Below are 24,018 nucleotides of genomic sequence, written 5' to 3'. Positions count from 1 at the left end.
TTTAATTTTAAAAAACATTTCACAATATTAATACTGGAAAGTACTTTCTACCTTTCAAACTTTCAGGCTGACATGTTAAGCAAAATAGGCACAATTTTTCTTCGAAGAGGCAAGCTACGCTGTCACTGACCCAAGTACACATTGGGCCCTGAAGCCAAAAATTCAGAGTAGCATGAAAATTGCTCAATTTTCTATTTTATCACTTTCTATAGATAGTGAACAAATAAAAAGAACTAAAAAGCAAAATATGCCAAATTTTATATCTTTACATGTAATTGTATGGGATGGTAAACCAATATGTTATGTATCAAAGTAGTCTGTTTTTTTCCCCCTATTTGGGATGGAGTAGGGGGCTGGTAGTGGCAGAATAGAAAGCGTTGCCTGTATTTTCTGTAGTGCAGACAGTGAACTAGTTTAATATATGAAAAACTGAGCAATTTTAAATGTTTTAGTAACTTAAGTTTGTACATCTTCTCTACTAAAGATAGCCAAGTCTTCAGTTAATGAAGAAACGTATTGTACTTGTACTTACATTCAAAATTATAATTACTAAAAGCCATAAATCGTTCCAGCACTGTACTTACTTGCCCGCTAGACCACCCCCAGGTGGTAAATTTGGGATATTCTCTGCAGATAAAATGCGCATTACATGAGCAAGATCAGGCATTCCTTCCTCACCCGACTTCTCCATAATTTCTGGTTAAAACAAAAAAAGTCCTAATTATTAGTTAAAAATGAATCAGCTGCAAACAGTAAAATAAAATCCAAGGTACTATTACTTTAGCATGGAAAAAGATTTAAATTTCAAAATACAAAAATTCTTACTTCCCCATTGTACATAAGCAACATTATTCACATGGTGGTCCGTAGGCCCAGTCAGGATTGAGGCCTGTTGCAGTAAGTGCTCTGTAAACAGAATGCATTTCCAAATAACCAGATATATTTTTCTAAAACATTTTGGCAATCTGAAATTTTTGAATTGCTATGTATGTATACTATGTTACATGAATTCTTTTCAGAAAATAAAACTTTGGTTTATCTGTTAATTTACCTTAAGGACTGCTCATATGAAAAGTCAAAGCAGCTACAAGGCAAGGTCATACCACTTGCATCTATTATCAGATATATGCAAATTACCATAAATAAAACACAGGGAGAATAAAAGCATCTGACCAGGGTGGGAACTTGTTGGAATAAAGGAGAGAGAGATACCCTAGATGTAACAGGTTATAGTGATTTTTAGGGCAGATCCAGAAAGCCTTGTCATCTCTTAAGGGACTGCTCTGTGTATGTATCAAGCAGGTCTTTGTGAAAGATAGTGCTTTTAGCAAGATTAGCCTTTTAAAAGCTTTGCTCTTAAGAGGAGAGTTTGTGTATCAAGGCAAACTGCATAACTGTCCTTCTAGACCTTATACAAGGTATGCTGATCACTTGCACTCTGCGCATAACTACAAGAAATCCATAAATATTTCCCATTGTTCTGATATAGGAAAGGACAGCTTCTCTTCAGATTTCTTTAGTTGGAAGGAATTCCTTTTGGGGTATGCCTACATTATCTGTCTCCTTAGCAGTAGCCTGGTGCACTAGGCCTTGTCTTATCTTCCTAAGAATTGTGCTTTTTGTGGAAGGGAGAACAACATAAGAACGCAATTTTTCCTTCTTCTGAAAATAAGAAATCAGAGATTTCTTGGATCCATGTTGCTTGATTTTCTTGAACTTACTGAAGGAGGCCACAGAAGTCCCAAAGGAGATCGGATAGATGAGTGAGGCTTCCACAAAGAGAGTGTGAGGGACTGGCAGGTCTCCTCAGAAAGGTGAGATACACCGGGGGGGGGGGGGGGGGGGGGGAAGGAGCGGGAGAGAATGGGGACGACCCAAACAGCTCATGCATCTTCTGCTTTCTGTTGACCTTGGAGAACAGTGCTGTCCCACCAAAGACTCAGCATTGCTGCACCTGGCAGGTTGAAAATTTGTTCCAACAACAGGAGGGAACCTGATGGGGTCTGGGATACAGTTTGGAGCCCTACTGAGCACTGCTGTTTCAAGGAATGGGAGATCAGTGCAGGTGGAAAGAATACTAGGGGAAGCAGACTAAGCTACATTGCAGAGACTGATCAAACAAAAGTGGCCACTGTACCTGGAGACTTGGCAGATTGACAAACCCTACTCAAACCACTCTTTAGCTGGGAAATGCTTGTAGCTGGTAACAGACAACACACAACTGCTGTTGCACCTCACTGAAGAATCCCACCACCGACTGTGAATTAATATGGAGAAGAAGAAACTGCTGACCAGAAACTGGGTCCCACAGGTGTGGAATGGGACCCAGGAGAGAAGGCAGCAGAAAAAAGAGGAACCCAAGAAAAATATTCAAAGTGATTAGATGAGAAAAACTATTGAAGGTTCTAGTTTGCTGCTGGAGGCAGAAAAACTGGCATTTAGATTCCAGCCCTGGATTTTAAAAGGCCAAAGTTAGTGCCTAGAAAAGAGAAATTTTTACATACTTCTCTCCAGATAGGAATTGGCAAGATTTAGGCAGAAGTGGCTCTGGACTGACAGAGGAACACTTCAAGGGAACAGAAGAGACAGTATGAAAAAACAGAGCACATAAAAATAAATACTTCAACCATAAAAAATGGTTATATAGTAGACAAGAAAAAAATTATACTATGCTACTGTCTTCAGAGATATTTGGAAAATCCTAAAAACAAAAAAACCGTAGTAATGATTACACAAATATAATGAGGTGGCGAGGTTTTGCTGATGGCCCCACTTTTAGTAGCTTCTGGAAAATGCTCCTTGATTCCTGTTTGCCCACTGTGGCTCATGTCTCTTATTAATACCAAAGATGGCAGTAGCTCACTTAGATGAGGAGTTTTAGGAACACAGACATTCTAAAATTCTATTTGTGGAATGATGTCCAATTAAATATGTTTTGTATAAAATGTTGGCAAGGGGTGAGAGCAGGCCTGGTTGGCAAGGAGACTGGGATTGGAATGAGAAACCTGAGAAGTGAGATGGGAACAAGGAGCCAGAGGTGGGGAAGAGACTGGACTGATCCAAGGATAGGTTTGGTCATGCTTGGAGGAATAGGCAGAAGAGTCTGTGCCCATCAGAGAACACTTCCCTCTAGAGTGGGAATGGAACCCAAGATTCTTGAGTTTCCTCCATTCCTCTACTATCAGCAAACATCTGTGAAACTCTCTGGCAAAGCGTCCCATCCCTTCTAGTGTTGGTCCACAGAGGATGACAACCTACTACTGCTATCAGTTCAAGTGCCAAAAGTCTGTGCAGTGAATCTAAAGGTTCCCAACCCTGCTGCTGACCTATGTGGGTGTCAGTATGTTGTCACATGATGGAATCTGTTTTTTCAGTTTGCTTTTTAAAAATGTAGGAAATCACACACACACACACTCACTCTCTCTCTCTCTCTCTCTGAAAACAACATTTTTAGACTGCAAACTCAAGCACTCAAAAACTAGGAAATGCCAGAATTAAGGTTGCCTGTGCAACCTCAATTTGGCCTTCTTCTACGTATGCACTATGGTACAGTTTAATTAAATGATCACATTATCTTTTCCACATAACTGCTGCTCCATTGTTCTTTTAGGTTTTTGTGTGGTAGAGTATACATATGCTCTACCAACAGATTTTAGAAGCAAGACATTTCAGCCACAGGTAGGAGACTTGATATTTCTTGCCTATTTTCACCTCATGCCAAATTCCAGATGGATTGGTAATGTACAGGATATACTAGATTAAAAAAACTGAAGCATTTAACATTTCTAGCTATGTGTACATTAAAAGGGAACAAACAGTAATGAACTGAACACAAACTGAATATAGCTGTATAATAAATTATTAGATATATCTGAGGAAAAAAACCACATTTCCACTCCTCAAGCAGGAACTAAAAAAAGTTAAAGTTATGATTATCTGCCAACATTTTCTGTAACAGCCGTTTTACTTTCTAACGCACTTTACACTGGCTAGTAGGCTTTGAATTGGGCCAAGAGAAAAGCTATTTTTTATGATTAGTGGGAGAAAACAACCTTACTAATCAAGTTCCTGGTGAAATTAACTATCTACTGCTTCTGTTCCTGCTGCGGACTTGAATTATTTAATCCACATTATTTAGTAAGTGAAACATTCTCTTTTCAACTAAGTCAGCTCAGTGCTGGAAAACCTGAGAACAAAGAATTTAAAAGTAAAACAGAACATCGGTATTACTTTTGTTACATGCTAGCCTGTAATATACATGCATGTTATGGTCTTATGATTATTGACAACTTCACTGTACAGAAAGTAACTCAAAGTATAGTTTTGAACTAGGAGTAATTCATTATTGACCATGCTTCGTGTAAACTTATACAGGATAATTTTATAGCATCACTCTAGTTTTAAAAAGTGACTGCATAAAAACAGCATCTTTCTGGTAAGATTTTGTTTTGTTTTTTGGTATATTCAAAGTAAGATCCTTTGTATTCCCGCAGACCCAACCTAGCTAAGGCTGAGTAAGTTGGAATCTATTCTGTCTCGTACATCAACACATTTACTTACTAGGACACAATCATTTAAACCTCTGCAACCCAAGAAAGACAATTATGTGAAATAAAAAACAAGCATATTACTTTTAAAAACTTTTTAAACAAAGCCTAAAATTTGGGCCCAAAAGATGCAAGTGTTCTTTAAATCCAGAGTGTATATGCAATCAATTAAGAATTAAATAAAATATTTGTTTTGATTTAAATAATAAAGACACCTATACAAGACTCTGGGCACCCTAACACATAGTTAATACTAAAACAAATCCTCACCAGCAGTAAAACAAACATTCAAAAGAGAACTCTCTCAGCCAGCCAGCTAGCTACAAAAACAACTCATTTCCAACCTATCGTCATTTCAGGAAGTATACCTCCAGCTCTCTTCAAAAATCTTATCAAATGTATCTTTTGTTGTATGCCCAAAAAGTCATAAAATACAGGACATTTTAGACCAAGAGGAGGAGTAAGTTCCTTATTCTTGTAGCACTCACAGAGAATGCCCTGCCAATGTCTTTTATAACTATGGGACTCCAGCTGAAGTGCCTCTGCTGACCATAGCTGCAGCAGTATGGCATAGAGAGAGAGAAGATACGTCAGATAGGAAAGAGCCAAGCCATTACTGTATAAATCCAGTAGTTGACAGCCTTTGCTTCATATATCACAAGCAGAATAAAAGCCATTCCATATCATGAAAAGTATCAACAAAATGACTACAACACACCACATCAATCAAGCCAACATTCAACTACCAGAATATGATGTGAACTAAAAAATAACTAAAGTTATTCACAGCAACTATCTGTTTAGAAAAAACATTCCCTTTAATTAAACAAAATAACTATCTTCCTCAAACCAGAATGCGTCTCTCCAAATAATTAACTCATTGTACTAAATAAAGTTGAGTCATGTCCCTGTTCTTCCTCCCTCCATGGCCCCATCAGTAGCTTTTCTTAAAAACACTTGGCTGATGCACTGTACTATTTCTAAAAAAGTTAATATTAGAAAACATAGCTAACTTCTCCTCCACCCCCCGAATTAATTGTCTCATGCACATCACTTGTTTGCCAAGGTTGGTTGTTTGTTTTGTAAATGAATCACCTGCAGAGCTCCCATAAAAATGGAGAAACTAAAATATTTGAGATAGTTAGCCATGTTCATTATTGGATAAATGAATTATTGACATTGATCCATAAAATGCAACCTTACAAATACACTTCAGTACTCATAGCTTGTGCCTTTGCAATATGGTAGAACACACTGTACATGTCATGATACAAAAGTAGCTTTACAAGAGTTACAGTATACAGCCCCCTTTAAAAACAATCTCAGACCCAGCTGAGAGTGTAAGTGATTTCTAAGCAGTGCACTGAACACTTGAGAAAGCCATATGTAAATCAAATTGTAATCACATAGGGTCACTGAATTTTACTAGTAAGCCGTAGAACAGCTTGATTTTTACAGACCATTACATACCACACAATTTAATGATGTGTGCAAACCTGACAAGAACCTTACTCTTCACTACTTTGGGGTTTTATAGTAAAAGACTAACTGTAATTTAAGACAAGATTATATCCACACCACCATCCTTAGCACACTACATAACCACCAACACAAAAGTAATGTCTTGGTTATCAAATTGAGCTAGAATATCCCATTAAAATCTACAGAACTTTTCTGCAGTGAGTGGAAAAAAATGTCATTTCTATGAGCAGTATGTTTATTGGGAATGGAAATAGTTGACTTAAGTGCTTTGCTTCAGGAAGTATATTTCTCAGTCAAAAGGTCTGGTATTTTTCTAACTCACATCAGAACAATATTTATTTAAAGCACTTTTATTGAAAGGTGCCAGTATCTCACATATAAAAAAGAAAGTAATTTAAATTTTTATAGCCTCTTAGCTATCACAGTTTAATACACCATGGAAGAGCTCTTTTAAAAAAACAACATTTGGAATGTTTTTGACATGGGTATTTCACAAGTAAAACAAATGCTACATCATTCTTATTAGACACAATTAACTTTACACAACTTCTGCAATTTAAGACACTTTATGGAAGCAGAACAAGTAGATATTAATAAAAGTGTCATGATAAGATTTATGTGGTAACTTAACAGGGGGGCAAAGCCAGTCTTCCTTTTAGGAAACAATCTTGTTGGTTTGTTTTTGTTTTTTTGCAGTCTAGTGTCTTATTTTACATTCTAACAGTTCTAAGATCTATTATACTTATTTGAACAGAATTGTCCCATATCTTTTCTTTATAACGCTATCTTGAAATTAAATAAATACAAAACCATACTGCTTTTACTTTTGCTGTTGAGTGCACTTTCACACAATATTTTAATTGGCAACATATATTTGCCATCCAGTACTCAATGGCAGTTTCTACCAAGTTGTTTCTTTGAGATAGCATTTTAAAATTTGAAAGCACAACTACCATTGTATTTCCCCCGTAAACACTTTAGTTTTATTAAATGTAATTTCAATAAATGACCAATGTGATTAGAAGAAATGTATCATGTTATTTTGTGTCCATCTGGCAGAGAACAAGTTAAAAGGAAATAAAATTCACCCATCCTAAAAGTTAATTTCCCTCCTCCTCTCCATTACATGTTCCTATTTCATTCTCTCCTTTTCTTTGAAAAAAATCTTAAAACAAGAAAAACCCAAACAAGCAAAATGACAAAGCCAGTATTTCCTATCCTTTAAATCTTTATATTTTCTTTCCCCGTCCCATTCCCTCTCACCCCCAGAATAGATTATTCTCTTTTCTTGCACATTCCACCATACTCTGTCCCTCCTCAAACACTCACTCTCTCTTCTTAGTTCCTCCCTCCTTAATTCTTCTCAGTGGGAAGCAGAGGTCACTTTTGCTCCCATACAGAAACAGTGGACCAGTAGCTGAGTGGGACCAAGTTCTTCTGATATGTAAGCAATGGTAGAAAGATGAAATGTTGGATCTTGGATATCTGAATTTCTTCTCTGCTAGGTCTTTTTTTATTGTCTGCTCCTGACCTCATCCTTTGGATAAAGACTATATATTCACATACACTTGGGCTATGATACCGTCTTTGCTTTTCTGCGAAGTATATGGGAGAATGTCTCTATGTAGCTGGGCAGAATTAGTCACTCTGAGGCAATTTTTTACATATGGAACATAAAAGACCACTACCACCACATGTACAACTGCAATTTCAAATTAGTCTGAAATTACATGCACATTTTTAACACCTAACGTTTGAAAAATCTGATTCCTCATGGCAAGTAAATCCTACACTAGTCTTTTTGTGAAATACCACACGTAACTTAACTGTAGTTGCAATTACTTATTATGCTCCATTCTCAAACATTAGTCCAGGTCCTGCATGATTTTCCCCTCATTGTCTGCATCACGGAAATAGAATTTTACTTTCTTGGTACACTCTGATTACTGGTGTATGAGGAAAGCATTAAAAAAAATCCACTCTCCTGGGAAGAGAGGGGAGCTTTCCCTGGTGAATGCCAGCAAATTCTGCAAGCCCCAAATTTTTTTTTTTAAAAACCATCACACACACAAAAGGTCCTTATGGTTGCAATGAATCTTGAAAATATTAACTTAGTATAAACTGATGCTGTGTATTCTTAAGCCTGCAGACAAACAGCCCACAGTCTCTCTGATGTTACTCAATTTTGTCACACTGAAGTAGAGTAAAAGCTGACCAAAGTCTTGTCAATTATCATTGTTGAGATTGAGAATCCTGTGCCAAGCAGTGAATTGAAAATAATCAGTTTATTCACAGCTGTAACTTTTGGAAGCTTTTTGAATTGATACAGATACTGTGGCTGGACACATTGAGCGAAATTGGTAGCAACCCTCTGGCTTGCCTCTGTGTGCAACTGGGGAAGACTTCCTCTACAAAAAACTTCTGCCAGCCGGGCTGGGAATTTGATTTCCCAGGAGCTGTTTAAAAGGCGTAGTAGAATTTGAACAGGGTGAGCATACCTGCCTATTGGTTAGCAAGGGTTGGGTCTTACAAGGGTTCTGACCCCCTCCTCGCCGTGTCTTAAGGAGGAGTCGAGTGAGCCTGGCACACAGCAGGACTGTGCCTCACCAGCTGCCATATCTCAGTGGGTTTTTGCCCAACAACCAAGTCTTCTGGGCTACAAGAGCAATGGGAGGAGAGGAGCAGTGTAAACTGGCTGATATTTCTCATTCCCTGGACAGTGGCCGGAAGCAAAAATTGCAGATCTCAGTTTAGAATAGCTTTAAGCTTTTCCTTAAAATCCCCCATATTTATTTTATTCACTACTCGATCATGTCTCATATCAAAAGAACTGTTAATTAAAAATACTGGTTGAACGATGAAGATACCACTTTCCAATTCTTCATTCCAAAGAACAAAATAATACTCCTACTGCAATCCACTGGACCACCACCACCTCTCAAAGATCAAAGACCTTAGATTATTGAGTGAACTCATGTCCTTCAGTTGACAACTAAGTAATTTCTTTTCAAATAAGGTCCATTATATTTCACTCTGTTTGGATAGGCAAATCTTTATGTATCCATACACTACTCTGAGGCCTGATCAGCAAAGCGCTTAAGCACATGACTAACTTAAGCACATGAGTAGTTTCACTGGCATCAGTGGGACAAGTCATGTGCTAAAAGTTAGGCACATGTTTAAGTACCTTGCTGAATTTGGGCCTGAAAACAATTTCTACAGTGACTGGGATCACGGGAAGACACAGTCTTATTGACCATCATAACAGGCCATGAGTACATCAAGAATATACCTACAGAAAAAATACTAATAAAAAATCCACTAGGAAGCAGGAAGTCAAACAAAAAGAGTGGGTCAGCAGGCACTCTCCCACCAGCAACACAACTCTTTTATTTAACAGGCTGGGACTATAAAGTGTATTAGATTGCAAAATCAACTAAATGACTTTCACAAATTACCAATTCTTGCACTCTATTCTCCAGAGTGCATCGTATCCAAAAAATGCATGCAAAACTGGTGAGAGCAATTAGCCTTCTTCTGATATTTTCTTAAAAAGAGGCTCCTTCTCATTTACAAAGCCGCTTTTTTTTTTTTTTTTTTTAATATTCAACCAATTTTTCCAAACTTGACACCAAACATATTCCTCACTGAAGACTAAATACATGTCACAATGTAAAGTTTTAAAGACAAGCTATATACGTTTTCCCGGCACAGCAGCTGCAATGGAGTCAAACAATTTTTTCAACAGAGACAGTTTTCCCACACTCAGATAGCAAACAAACCATCTAAAATGTCTACTTCAAGCTCCCACAAAATGTCTACTTCTGTCCTATAAATATTTGATGAAAAAATTTAATAGTAAAATTATAGGCAGCCAACCTCTCAAACCAGAATTCAGCCACTTTATTAAGGAATCAATAGACATATGTCAAAAGGCTAGAGAGATAATGAACTTATTGAGGATAGATGAAATATGTTGGGAGAAAAACAGGGAGGCGAAATATTGTGGGTTCTTCTGCTTTGTCTTCTGTTTTCTTGACTTGCTTCTATTCTTGATATAAATTCCTTGACTACTAACTCTCATTCCTTGTCAAGTGTATGTCACTTAAAGGTCTTATACTTTATCCAACGTACAGAACATTGAATGACAGGGGGAACTCCTGTGGGAAAACCAAAAACAACTGAAATAATAGGATGGACAAATGTCTGGGTAACTTATTTCTGTTGAATACTCTGGCTTACCAGTCATTTATATTTTGAGTTATTTCAAAATAGTATTAGATCAAAAGGAATACTCCCCTATATTTGAAATAAAGGTCATGGGTTTCAGATTTTATTTTATGTTTATGTAATATAGGTCTATTATCTTTCAAAATCTGAATTATATATATTTCTGTCCAAAATTAAATCTGGTGGACTATTATAAACAAAAAGCAGTAGCTTATAATAGTATAGGGATCGGCAATCTTTGGCCCACGGCCCACCAGGGTAAGCCCCCTGGCAGGCTGGGGCCGGTTTGTTTACTTGCCACATCTACAGGTTCGGCCAATCGTGGCTCCCACTGGCCGCAGTTTGCCGCTCCAGGCCAATGGGAGCTGTGGGAAGCGGTGGCCAGCACATGCCTCGGCCCGCGCTGCTTCCCGCAGCCCCCATTGGTCTGGGACGGCGAACCGCCGCCAGTGGGAGCCATAATCGGCCAAACCTGTGGACGCGGCAAGTAAACAAAGCAGCCCGGCCTGCCAGGGGGCTTACCCCTGTTGTGATATTTTCACAAAACTAACTTTGCATAATTCTAAGCAACTAAATGCTTAATAATAATGTTTATTGAGCACTTCTTCAGCAAGTTTCATGCAAGGATCTCAATGCATTTTAAAACAAATCTCAAAACATCCCTATAAAGTAATAGTACCTCTGCTTTACAGATAAGGAAACTTAAGGATGAAGAAGTTAGGTGATTTGCACAAGGTAACAGTGGTAAGGCCAGGCATATGGTCTAGCCACGAGAAAATGCTGTGTTCGGTACATTACTGTAGTGAGTATACAATAAACTGTCAACAGTTAGTAGTATGCTTTTCTTTTAGATATTTTCAAGGGTCTGAGAAAAATCTCTCTCCTTAATATCGACAGTAAAAAAAATTTGTTTACAGTAAAAAAATTACTACAGTTATATCTAGCCCTATTTACTATTTTGATTTTGATTTCTACTATTCTACAATACAATAAAAGCATGTACATCCAATGATCCTAGCACACTTGACAATATTTTTAAAATACATTGAATAGACCCACCATCACTTTCCCCAGATCAAGCTAAATAAAGCAGCAATAGAAGAATAAAAACAAGAATTAAAGCAATATCCACCAGACTCCTACATCACCATTACCCATCCTTACCCAACACCCATCTCCAAACAGAAAAGCACACCCTGAAAGGTAACATTACTTGGGTTCTTATGCGTCTAGAGAAGAGACACGTTTCACAAGTCCAAGGCTAGAGTGGCGAATATCTTGCCAATCATGCCCTCTCTCATACTGAAAGGGTTTCAGCTCAGGCATCTCCAGTAACCTGAACTATAGCAATATACAATGGGCTGAGAGAGGTGATCTCCTAAGCAGGTAGGTCCCAGGCCATTTAGGTTTTACAGGTCAGAACCAACATCTTAAAATCAATCCTGAAACTAACAGGCAGCCAGTGCAAATTGTAGAGCACAGCATTGATAAGCCTTTGGCAGGAAACACTGTTTAAACAAGTAAGCCACTGAATTCTGCATTAGCTGCAGTTTCCAAATAGATATAAGAAGCAGTCTCACAGTCTAATCTTGAAGTGACAAAGGCTGGCTGCGAGTTGCAAAGTCTGCATCTAAAAGAAACTCCAACAGCCTACCAACCATCCAAAGTCTGACTTGGCTGTGGCGGCTACCTGATCAGCGAGTAGCAGCCATGACTCTAATCAGACCCCAGATTGTGAAACTGGTCAACAAACAGAAGGCACATATTTACAGAAAGACCAACATAACCCACCACCATCTCTCCCAGTTGCCTTCCCCAACCAACCTCTCTCACCTGAGTCTTATCCGGATTAGGCCTCAGACAGGTAGCCCTGATCTCTACCTACACTGTCCCGCAAAACGCTGAGTAATGCAACTGACATCTTTAGCCAAGTCAGTGAAGATGGAGCTATAAAGCTCCATCATCAATGTACTGAAAACACACAACCTATGCTTCTCACTAATCCTCCCAACAGTCATGCAAATCTGCATCTACAGAGAGAGAGAGAGAGAGAGAGAGAGAGAGAGAGAGAGGGGAACTTTACTGAAGTTTCTGAATTGTAGAAATTAACATAGTCACTGATTGATAGGGTTCTGCATGCAGATATCCATACACACACATGCTTATACATACACATATAACAGAGTATTTGCACTTGAAGCACACTTAAACCCTTCAGGAAAATATAATGCACTCGCGCATATAGTTGTTTTCAGTCATAAATCCTCTTTTTCTTCCCTTTTTTAAAATTAAAGTCTTAGCAAAGCATGCATTTTTCACTGAGGACTATTTATATGCTAACTTCAAAGTTTTAAAATAAAAAATTGGTTGTATTATTTAAATGTTAAAAGGGCCTGAACAATTTTTAGTGCATGAAGAGCTTATTTCACATTCACTCAAAAACAACAACTTTCCTTCAAACCTTAAAAAAAAAAAAAAAAACCAACCCCACACCTATGGGTTGAAATGAAACATTAGAAATAGAATCTAAAAGAGTAAATCAAAAGTGCTTTCGCAACCATAAATATAGAATAAGTTGTTAGCATGAGATTACAATATCATGTAATGATAAAGTAATGATAAAGTGTTTAGAATCTATATTTATCTGTTGAACAAGTAATACCTAATTTATGCCAAAATTTAGGAGACAAACAGAAAACCAATTCGAGAGCCAGTCTGAGTGTTTGCTGCAATAATTTAAAATACCAAACTACCAATATATCCTACAATACATATGGCTGATATGAGGCACATGTTCTCTAAAAACAAGAGATTACTCAAGTTACCTCAGTGGCAGCATAGCTTACAAAAGAACGGTGTTTCTGCCATCAGAAGAAAAAGATAGCAAGATGCATCGTGATAAAATAATGCTGAATAATCACTGAAGGAAAAAGTTTGTGTGTAACATAAAATATAAAAAAGGAGGGTGGGAGACAATAGGTATTATTTCCTAAATGCTATTTTTCACTATAGGCTTGATTAGCATACATTGTTTAAATATAATGGGCCACATTCAGAATATGATATAAGCAAGTTCATCTCTACCAACTTCAGTAAGATTTCCCTAGATTACGCAAAGAAGTTATGTTTAAATCAAGTGCTAACCCCAACCTTTTCCTTACCACAGGCACAGGTTAACATTTTACCACAATTTAACAGGTAAAGGTCTACCCTAGGGTGAAGCCTGTGACTGACTTCAACCAACTAAGCAGAGGTACAAGGTGTTAACTTACGTATAAATTAAGGAAGAGATACTGGTTCTATCAGGGTTAGCTAACCCCAAACAATTTTTAACCTTTTCCTAATTTATTAAAATCCATAGAGTTTTATCTATTTACATCAGCTCTGAATTTGGCACAGCATCATTTAAAACTTGAGAACCATTAGGTTTTTAAGATTATGAAGACAGCAGCATTTTTAATACACAAAGTGGTTTTCCTACCTTCAACCCGTGATTCCAAGTGCTTATCCAGCTCAGCATCCTTTTTCACTGCCTCATCTGAGACCTTAGGGGCATTTGAAAAACAAACTAGTACAATACTCATGTTATCACGACTTCCCTATATAGTGGAGAGAAAAAAAAAAGTACATGAGAGGGATCCTTAGTTTTAAACCTCTTGCCTTCCTTGTTATTAATCACTCTCGCTTGTTCTAAGATAGATATAATGAACCATTGTTAACACAATTACTTTATTGCACATTTGTAACATGTTAATTAGCTGTAATATATTTCATGTAGAAAAAGATTTTATAGTTTTGAAATTTTATATATTATCTTACAATTAATAATAAATATATCACTATTAAGCATTTCTTCACTTGTTTAAAAGGTAACGACAAAAAGATCACAAGTTAAAATGAAGAAATTGTTTAACTGTTACCCAAACCAATAACAAACTAAAAAAGCTAATATTTCATTCTCAGGTGAGACATTACAGCTCATTCCAAATATATTTGTTCATCTGAATTCTATTTGTGCCACTGCCTAAATTGCATTTCACTTTGATGCTATGAAGTTCCAAAAATGAATAGGATCACTGATATGGCCAAGAGCTAACATAACGTTTCTCTATCCACCTCCCCAGGTCAGCCACTAATATATAGTTAAACTCCCAATTTCCTTGCAAATTATGCAGAACTACAAATTTTTAATATTAATATAATCTCCACTTGGAAATGTTTACACATTTCCAGCTGATCTTACAGTTCAACACATACTGTGCAAACACATCAACACTATTTTCTTTCAGAATCTCTCTCTTGTACTTCACTTTTTGCTCAGTAGTAATTTGCAAAACTATAATCCCAGCACTAATTTAATTTACTACTGTACACCCATTCCCAGAGTGTATACTAATACCCTCACAGAGCTGATTAATCAAAAGTTTGGCCTTCCCTTCCTCTGCCTCCCATGTTTGTATAAGCTTAATTGCAACTCTTGATGCTGTATAGTTTCAGGAGCTTGTAAAGGAGTTTAGTAAGGACTGGAAGAAGAATAGGTATCCTAGCTGCTGCTATATAGCATAAAGATTTGAAAGAGGGTTTCAAGAGATTATCCATTCTTGCACTGCAAATCTGTAGAGAACATTGTGACAACCACCAGTAGCCAAACTAATATGGTAAACCCAAGATTACTAGTCCTTACATAGCCTTTTTTGTTCAGACCTACACCATGGGGCAGTTCCTAGCACCCATCATCACACCCACTCTCCTGCAGGAGTACAACAGGACTGTGGAGTAGAGAGAATACCACAGTAGAAAGGGCTTTGTTTTTGAAGTTTCCTTCTGCACCAGGCCTAAAAGGATTCTCACCTTTCGCAGTCAATAAAAGATAGTTGTTGGGAGTCAAAAAATTCCCTCCTCTTCCAGAGTTGCAGAATATTGAGGCTAAAACTTCAAATTCAACTCCAATCTTGCAAGCGGTATGAACTTATTCACATGGAATTTGGACATCAGTGCCCTATACTGAATCTGCCTATATGGAGCTCAGTGCAAGATCAGGGCTCAATTAAGCATTAAATATATTGTAGTAGTCATTCCACATGCACAAGTCTTGCAGATGTTGTTGGTTGGAAAAACACCACCTCATTCAAGCGAAGCTTACAGTGTGTGCCGCACGCTACAATTCAACCATGAAGAATTCTCTGGGTAACAAGAAGGAAGTGCAAGCTATTTGCATTACCTGACTTACAACCAGAGGGAACTGAAATTCTTCTTTTTAACTGGTATTGTATTCATCTAAATAAAGATCAACAATTGTATAACAACTTTTAGGAAAAATAGTTACATACCTTATGTAAACAAGTATCGACCACCCAATTGCACACTTTTTCCAGGTCATCTGATACTTCAAGCCTAGACTTAACAAATTCACAGAGCTCTTCATTACTCATTACATCCCAGATTCCATCACAAGCTAAGATGATAAATTCATCCTCTTCTGCTCTTAAAATTTCATAAACCTCAGGCTCTGGAGAAACAAGCTGTTCTGTAGGGCCTTTGCCATCAACACATTTGTAGTCATAGTCGCCCAGAGCTCGAGAAACTGCCAATGAACCATTAACACGCTGAATCATTACACTACCTCCTGCATTCTGGATTCGCTCCTTCTCCCTTGGGTTGCAAGGTTTGTGATCCTGTGTTGAAAAACACACCTGTCCATTTCTATAGAGAACAGCACGCGAATCACCACAGTTGATAAAATATATATGCTCACGTGAAATCATAACTCCCACTGCTGTTGAGCCACTCCTGTCCATTCCATTTCTGAGGTCAGAAAAATTGCGCATATATTCATCAATTTTCAAAAAGCCAGTTCTGATTCCACTCTTGACATTTTCCACTGAAGGCTCAAGAGCTGATCCTGGTTTTTCTGATGCCCTAAAATCATCATTGTTGGTGATGTGTTCTAATAAATGTGTTGAACAGTAATTTGCCACACGAGAGCCTGCATGACCATCATAGACAGCAAAAAAGGACCAGTCTTCTAGGCCATGGGGAATACCTACAACAGCTGTGTGAGCATCTTCCATTTCCACTCTCCATCCCTGCATACTGCTGAGGCCATAACGCAAGCCATTCCCTGCACCATGAGCATTATGTTTATCAGTTTTTGGTTTATCCAAGAATGCACCCATGTTTATTTAATATTGAATCTGGAAAACAAAAGAAAAATCTTATTTATAAATCTATTATCCCACAAAAGTCTTGTACAGCAATCTGTCAAACAATTCACACACAATTCCTTGTGGCTTTTCTTACAGTACAGTCAGTGAATTACTGTATAACAAAGTGTGTACAACAAAGTATGCATTTTTATTCAGGTCAGCTATGGGGGAAAAAGGTCTGTTTCAATTTTTTTTAAATGTGATCCTGTCAAATTAGACATTTTGGTAGCTTACCCGCCACTGCCCTCAAGGAGGGGAGGGGGCTTATCTTTGTCTTAGGAACATTTCATGCTCACTTACGTATATAAATGAAGGAGTCCTTCAAATGGAAGGAGCAGCTTTTCTGCCTCTGTAGCACCATCCCTTCCTCCCCAGTCCACGTCCCTCTAATTCCATAAAAGTTACCAGGAAAAACTAGTACAGTCTCTCACTAATTTTTCTCCATAGCTCCCCAGAAACTGTCCAGTGTAGGGGACTTCTGCATAGTGCAGGGGAATAGAAGTAACACTGGTAAGGCATGGCCGGCCTACTACTGGAACACTGAGTTTGGGGGCAACTTTTCCAAGAGGAGTTTGAGGACAAATCCTTCTCCCTCACCCCCCAGCAAGATGATGGGGGTAATTTCCAGAAGAGAATCCTCAGAGAAGTCCCTGCTTAAACAGAAGTCTGGGAACAATCTGGCCTCCTGTGTGTGCAAGCAGTTCCAATTTTTAACTTTTCCAAAACACATTTCTTAAACTAATTTTGGATGCAATTTAAAATTCAAAAATATATATTTGCCTAAATTAAAATTACCATTCACAGTACTAGGAAAAATCAAGAACTACAAAACAAAAACAGTTCTTCCATTCTAATTCGAGAAGACCTATTTAAAATAAAATAACTAAATGCATATAAGGACAGCAACCTTTTAAGATGACATATAATTTCCTCCAAATAACGAACTTGTAGTTCATACACCTTCCTTTTAAACAATGTCCTTTTACTGGCCTTATTTTAGATAGAAGTCATATCTTCACTCTGATTATCACAATGATTTTTAGTGCTCTACTGAGAAACAACAATAATTATTGTTCTAGTTTTATGTTGTATTGTCTTGGTTTATATGTTTCTTTTCCAAGTCATTTCAGTTCTTTTTTGCATTACCATTCCCTTCAGCACAAAAGTTTCAAGTTCAACTAAGGGTCAAGCTAGAGTTGATAGAAACTGGTATGACTAAATGACATAATTCAGCTCCACCCTTTTCTAAATGGTCTATACAGTCCTGAGGCAGATACTGTCAGAATTGAAAAACAGACAGATCAAGGCAGAGTTTTCTGTAATCACCCCTGAAGGCCCAAGTGCACAAATGGCAGAATATCTACTGAAGGAAGAAATGTTGAATGGAGTGGAAATTTACAGTAAGCAATATCCATGTTCAAGCTCTAATTTAAAGGTTAAAAGTGCCACGCACCCCCCCCCCCCGCTTTTTTATTTTTTTTGCACTCATGTTCTCCTCTCTCATTCTAGGATTAGATTATCTTGTGCTGCAAGGCAGGAACATGACCCTGCCAGTATTATGTTATTAAACCTTTAAGGTACACCTAGGTGTCTCCTTTTAATTACATAATCCTCATATATATTGCAAATCAAAAACTTCTCAGCTAATTTTTTTTTTCATTAAGCAGAGTACTGGAAGCTACTGATATTAAAAAGTAAGTATGACATTCCGTAGTATTGTGACAATTTCAGATTATATATTTTAAGTGACTAACTTCTGTGTTCTGTCCTCCATATTCTAAAAGACATGCCTGGTAATTTAAAAGAAATCCCCCCCAGATAGCATCTTAATTTTATGTAATAAATACCTTATGTATTCAGAAGTTCCACTAACCACACCAGTTGTAACAGAAAAGTGAGGCCCTGTGAGCTAAAGAACTGCCTAAAATGCCAGAGGTATGGGCTGCCTGAAGAATTAGGTATACATCTCCAGTTTTTATGTGGGATTTTTGAACTAATAATCCAGGTACAGATGAAGAATGAAAGGCTTTATTATGCTTTCCCACAGAAGCCTGTCCATGTGGAAAGGCTAAAATTGCTTGGAAAGTTCACCTAGAACTAAAATACTATGAGATTTTGGGAAGAGAGGAGACTTGCCTTATCACTCCACAGAATGAGCAGGAGTGCCCCTGCAAACTACCAGATGCCCAAATCCTAAGGATCCCATGCTTCTCCTAGGGCTCCAAAAGCCATGCTGCCATAGCGTCTCTGACTATGTCAGGGACAGTTCCCTTTCATTTCCAGGGTGGCTGGTTGCATAAAGCAGGAACCTGAAAGAATTAAGTAAGGATTTACTATAGGATGCTGCCATGAAAAATGACTGATTCCTTGACCATGCCTATGCCTCTATCTACCTACTAAACTTGAAAAGAACAAACAGCCTCATGTTTGCCTGGAATGTTTCTACAAAGTCAGCAAATGAGAGTGGGAATAATACCACACTGGCTCCCCTCCCCATGACACATTTTGGGCAGTTATAGTTTGCTTTGCACTATGAGTTGACAGAGGTCAGGGCCATCACTACCCAAGAATCCACAAAAAATCTTGCACCTTCCCTCTGTAAATGGAGTTCTATGGTAGCTGTGCCATTCAGAGCCCTCACTCCCCCTCCTCCCATCCAGATTCTATACTTCCTAGGGCAGGGGTCCCCAACGCGGTGCCCGCAGGCGCAATGGCGCCCGCTGGGGCAGTTGTGTGCGCCCGCAGGACACCACACCACCGAAATGCCGCCGCTGAGCACGGCTACCTGAGAACCGCCTGCTGAAATGCCGCCGAGAAGTGCTGCCGTTTCTCAGAGGCATTTCGGCGGCGAGGCTTCTTTCCGCTGCCACTTCTCGGCAGCATTTTGGCAGTGGGGTGTTTGGCTCCCGCCACAGTCTGTTGGGAATAGGAATGTTCTATTCCCACAGAAAGGTTGGGGACCACTGTCCTAGGATGTTTTGCCAAGCAGGGTATGTCCACTGGATTCTATCTTTGTCATAAATATAAAGGGAAGGGTAAACCCCTTTAAAATCCCTCCTGGCCAGAGGAAAAATCCTCTCACCTGTAAAGGGTTAAGAAGCTAAAGGTAACCTCGCTGGCACCTGACCAAAATGACCAATGAGGAGACAAGATACTTTCAAAAGCTGGGAGGAGGGAGAGAAACAAAGGGTCTGGGTCTGTCTGTATGCTGCTTTTGCCAGGGACAGAACAGGAATGGAGTCTTAGAACTTTTAGTAAGTAATCTAGCTAGGTATGTGTTAGACTATGATTTCTTTAAATGGCTGAGAAAAGAACTGTGCTGAATAGAATGATTATCCCCGTCTGTGTGTCTTTTTTGTAACTTAAGGTTTTGCCTAGAGGGATTTTCTATGTTTTGAATTTAATTACCCTGTAAGGTATCTACCATCCTGATTTTACAGAGGTGATTCCTTTACTTCTATTAAAAGTCTTCTTGTAAGAAAACTGAATGCCTTTTCATTGTTCTAAGATCCAAGGGTTTGGGTCTGTGGTCACCTATGCAAATTGGTGAGGATTTTTACCAAACCTTCCCCAGGAAGTGGGGTGCAAGGGTTGGGAGGATTTTGGGGGGAAAAACGTGTCCAAACTACATTTCCCAGTAAACCCAGTTAAAGTTTGGTGGTGGCAGTGGAAATTCCAAGGGCAAAGGGTAAAATTAATTTATACCTGGGGGAAGTTTTAACCTAAGCTGGTAAAAGTAAGCTTAGGAGGTTTTCATGCAGGTCCCCACATCTGTACCCTAGAGTTCAGAGTGGGGAAGGAACCTTGACAATCTTGCATCTTTATTTAGATACTGATGTAGATTAAACTTTTCCAAAAAGCTGATAGGTATTGCTGTAAACTCCTTGACCAATTTATTTTCCACTTTTTACTACCCCAGCTAAGCTATTAACAAAAAAGGTTTTTTTTTTTTTTTTTTTTTTAAATTAAGGTTTATGTAGGTGGTATCCCTTCAACTTTTAAATAGTTTTAATGGGGTTGAAGAGAAGAGAAACAACTGGCAGAGCATATCACTTTTTCTATGGGACTTCTTTATGATGCTCTAGGACTTTTAATAGCCTTTAGGTTAAGAACATTACACAGTTTGTAAAACAGGTCAACATAATAAGCATTTCATCTTGCCAATTACAAACCCATTTAGCAAAGTTACATAATAGGTGACGAGAATTAACATTCACATCTACAGTCACAAAGATATGCCAGTCTAGTACAACAAACAAACCAGTTAAAGATGTTCATGCACCCATTGACTTTTGATATAATTTCAAATCAGATTTTAAATACAGAAGCTGTGTTCCATAACTATATATAAAAGTAACTAACATTAATGTTTATCTATGACCTGGCTGAGCAAAACATCAGGCAAAAATATTAAATACCAAGAAACATTAGGCTCTCCCTGCTATTTTCTACAGAATCCAAGCTGTTAAAACACAGCCACCTTCTACTCACCTATTTTTTGTTAAAAGGCATGTCCACCAACCCTACCAGCTGGCTTCTATTTTGCAGTAATACAAAGGCAGCTGTAAAGCCTTGCAATGAGAGATGTAGCTTTTTTTTTTCTTTTTTAAAAAAAAGAACAGGATTTGCATGGGCCCACTTGCAATCCTCTCATCTCACCTACCTACAAAGCAAATCCCTCTGGTGTAGATTGCTTCTGAGAGGCTGGAATGATTTGGGCCATCTGCTTAAAGGCACTGTGGCTATATATCTGCTCCACCATAGGCCAAGCTGACAGAGATATGGAATTGACTTTGTTACATGCCCTTTCAATTGTATTAGTAATGGCCTAGGATCCTAATTAAAATACTAGTGTGTGCCAAAAGTACCAGGGTTCAATTCCAATCAACCATCCTGATATAATAAACTGGACTCGTTAGGAAAATTACATGGATCCTAAGGACACCAATGACGTGGTTGCATGGACTGAGTCTTGCACCCTCTCAACCGCCAAGAAGAACCCAGCTCCTCTCATTCTTCAAGAAGGATGAGGATATGCCAAGAAAATACAATGAGCCCCTATGAAGTGAGGCACTGAAGTCAGATGCAAGCACCAACTAAGTCAGTCAAGTTCTGACATTGTGCCCACTCAGCAAGGTGTCAGAGGGGTGATGGGCATGGCACTGATGTTACCAGGCCCCAAAGCACTGACTAATGAGCACCAGAGAGAAAATGGTATTGGGCCAATAGCCTGATATGCCATTTGCCAGGAAGGCACTTGCACAACAACAGGAACCAGCAGATAAAGCCAACATGATGCTGGAGCTGAAAGAGTGGGAGGAAATCTACAACACTGACCACCCCAGTTGCTGATGTCCCAACACTGGAAGTCCCAGGTGCTGGTCTTGCACAGCACTAATGTGATTAAGTGGGCCTAGTGCTAATGGGGGGAGGGACAGCTCGGTGGTTTGAGCATTGGCCTGCTAAACCCAGAGTTGTGAGTTCAATCCCTGTGGGGGCCATTTGGGATCTGGGGCAAAAATTGGGGATTGGTCCTGCTTTGAGCAGGGGGTTGGACTAGATGACCTCCTCAGGTCCCTTCCAACCCTGGTATTCTATGATTCATTGTGCTGAAGAAGACTAGTGCCAGTAGTATACTAATGTGCTGGCTTCACAACCCTGTTGGTGTAACAAAGGGATCTGGTGCAACTAGCTCAAAGCACTACTGTGACAAAGGAGAAGAGTACTAGCTACACAAAACTTGGTAAAGGTGGATACTGAGCACATCTGGTCCAACAGGTAGGATTTTCTTTTGTTAATATGGGATTTAGCATACTTCGCAGCTGTAATTCACATTATTACTGAAAGATTATATACGCACATAAATCCGCTGGATTTTGGGAGGGCAAACCCAAATCGAATTGATGAGTGGATTAGGCATACACAAGACTTTCTTCGTTGGGAATGTCCCTTTTCTGTCAGATTTTATGCTACAAACAGAGGGATTTATGGTCAGCTGCAAATGGATAACATTCTATCAACAGCTGCACTTCTATATCCCCCTCCCCACCTGCAGGTGTGCACAATTAAAAAAAAAAAACCAAAAAATTAACACTCTCATAACCCCTTGTTTGGAAGCAAGTAGTGTTGTTTCCCCTAAACATACCTGACACAAATAGATGAAAATATGGAAATTAAAAGTTAAGCCATATTACACTACACACACTTCACTCTTTCATTCAGCAACATATACACTTTCCTATCTCCCCACTTATAGATCACATACCCACAACCCTTAACTCTGCTCCTCTAGCAAAACCAGTCTTCCATCAATCCCGGTAATTGCCTTTCTATAATTCACCCACTCAACTACCCTTTCACAACACAACCACTGTCACCACCAAACAGCCACAAGGGTTTGTCAGATATGTGCTGTGTACAACCACCATAACTGGTTCACAACTAAGTTGTGTGTGTATTAAATGTAAAGACAAAGCCATAGAAGATCCATCAAGTTTGATCCTGAATTATAGGCAGAGCAGGTCGCAATTATTACAGTTATAAAATACAGTTGTGCTTTCCTAACGTTTTCCAATAAAATTCCTTGTTTTCAATTGCTTACAACTTTGTCAAACTAACATTTCCGGCTGAAAGTTTCTATGGTTGTTTTTGCCATCAGCAAAAATCGTGCAATGGTTTTCAACTATAAAATTAGGAGGAAATAGGTAGTGTTTCCAAAATTAATTTATTTCCAGGCATTCTGAAGAGGTCTAGAAATGCCATACTTAGGAGCAAAAGCCTGAAATTTGGCACAGGGAAAGTCTTGGGGCTCAAGAGAGGTCTTTTGCTGGCCCCATAAAAAATTTTATCCAGATTTGGCCAATTAAGGCCCTGAAAAAATTCCATTTGTACATGCTTAATAGAGCTGGTTCGAGGTCAGCTGCTAAAATCTTTGAACTTCTGACTCCCTTGGAACTCCCTGAACATTGAGCATGTTTTCTATCCTTATGGAGTTCCTTACATGACCCTGTATTGTAGCGAGGCAAAGCAGTAGCTGAAAAATAACCTTTGGCTGAAAAGCACTGGCTTAGAACCTAGGAAGCAACCGTGAAGTTTAGTTTCAACTCTTCCACTAACGAGTACTAATTACGCCCTTCATGTGTCTTATTATTGAACCAGGGCTCATTCATATCCCTCTCAAGACACAAACAATCATCATTAACCCCCATTTTACAGATGGGATAACAGATTACACAAGATGAGTACTGGCACGACTAGGTAAAAACCTACAGCTCTAATATGAAAGGCCCATTTAACCAAACTGTCTTTCAGAATGAACATGCCAAATCTGTGGGTTCAGATGTTCTGTCTATAACCACTGCTCTATCCTCTAGTCCATTCTGCCCTTGGGCCTGAAATAGAATCTTGATTGCCAATACTGTTCCGCTGTCTAGCAAATAGTTGTGAAATCCATTAAAGTGGGTTTTGCATTCCCTTCCAATAGCAGATCCTCCCACATGGAAGACAATTGCTTATTGCTGCTACCAATTACTATTTTAGCTCAAGTTCTAAGA

The 24,018-nt window shown here is 38.7% G+C and overlaps 1 protein-coding gene across 3 annotated transcripts in view; it reads right to left on the bottom strand.

Annotated features, from left to right (window-relative positions):
• Positions 1-24,018, bottom strand: part of PPM1B (protein phosphatase, Mg2+/Mn2+ dependent 1B) — a 95,873-nt gene that overhangs the window by 10,680 nt on the left and 61,175 nt on the right. For 2 of the 3 annotated variants that reach the window (XM_074949364.1, XM_074949363.1), the window contains exons 3-5: positions 15,590-16,453; positions 13,741-13,858; positions 585-696 (exon numbers count right to left, since the gene is read on the bottom strand). In XM_074949364.1, the coding sequence (XP_074805465.1) occupies positions 585-696; positions 13,741-13,858; positions 15,590-16,435 (1,076 nt within the window). In that variant the 5' untranslated portion in view covers positions 16,436-16,453. Of the gene's footprint in view, positions 1-584; positions 697-10,046; positions 10,190-13,740; positions 13,859-15,589; positions 16,454-24,018 lie in introns of those variants that run through there. The other variant, XM_074949365.1, reaches the window with a different exon arrangement.

The sequence above is a fragment of the Natator depressus genome, chromosome 3, assembly GCF_965152275.1.
Source record: "Natator depressus isolate rNatDep1 chromosome 3, rNatDep2.hap1, whole genome shotgun sequence".
Classification (NCBI taxonomy): Eukaryota; Metazoa; Chordata; order Testudines; family Cheloniidae; genus Natator; species Natator depressus.
The sequence above is the reverse complement of the archived record's forward strand: the minus strand, read 5'-3'. Positions and strand labels throughout refer to the sequence as shown.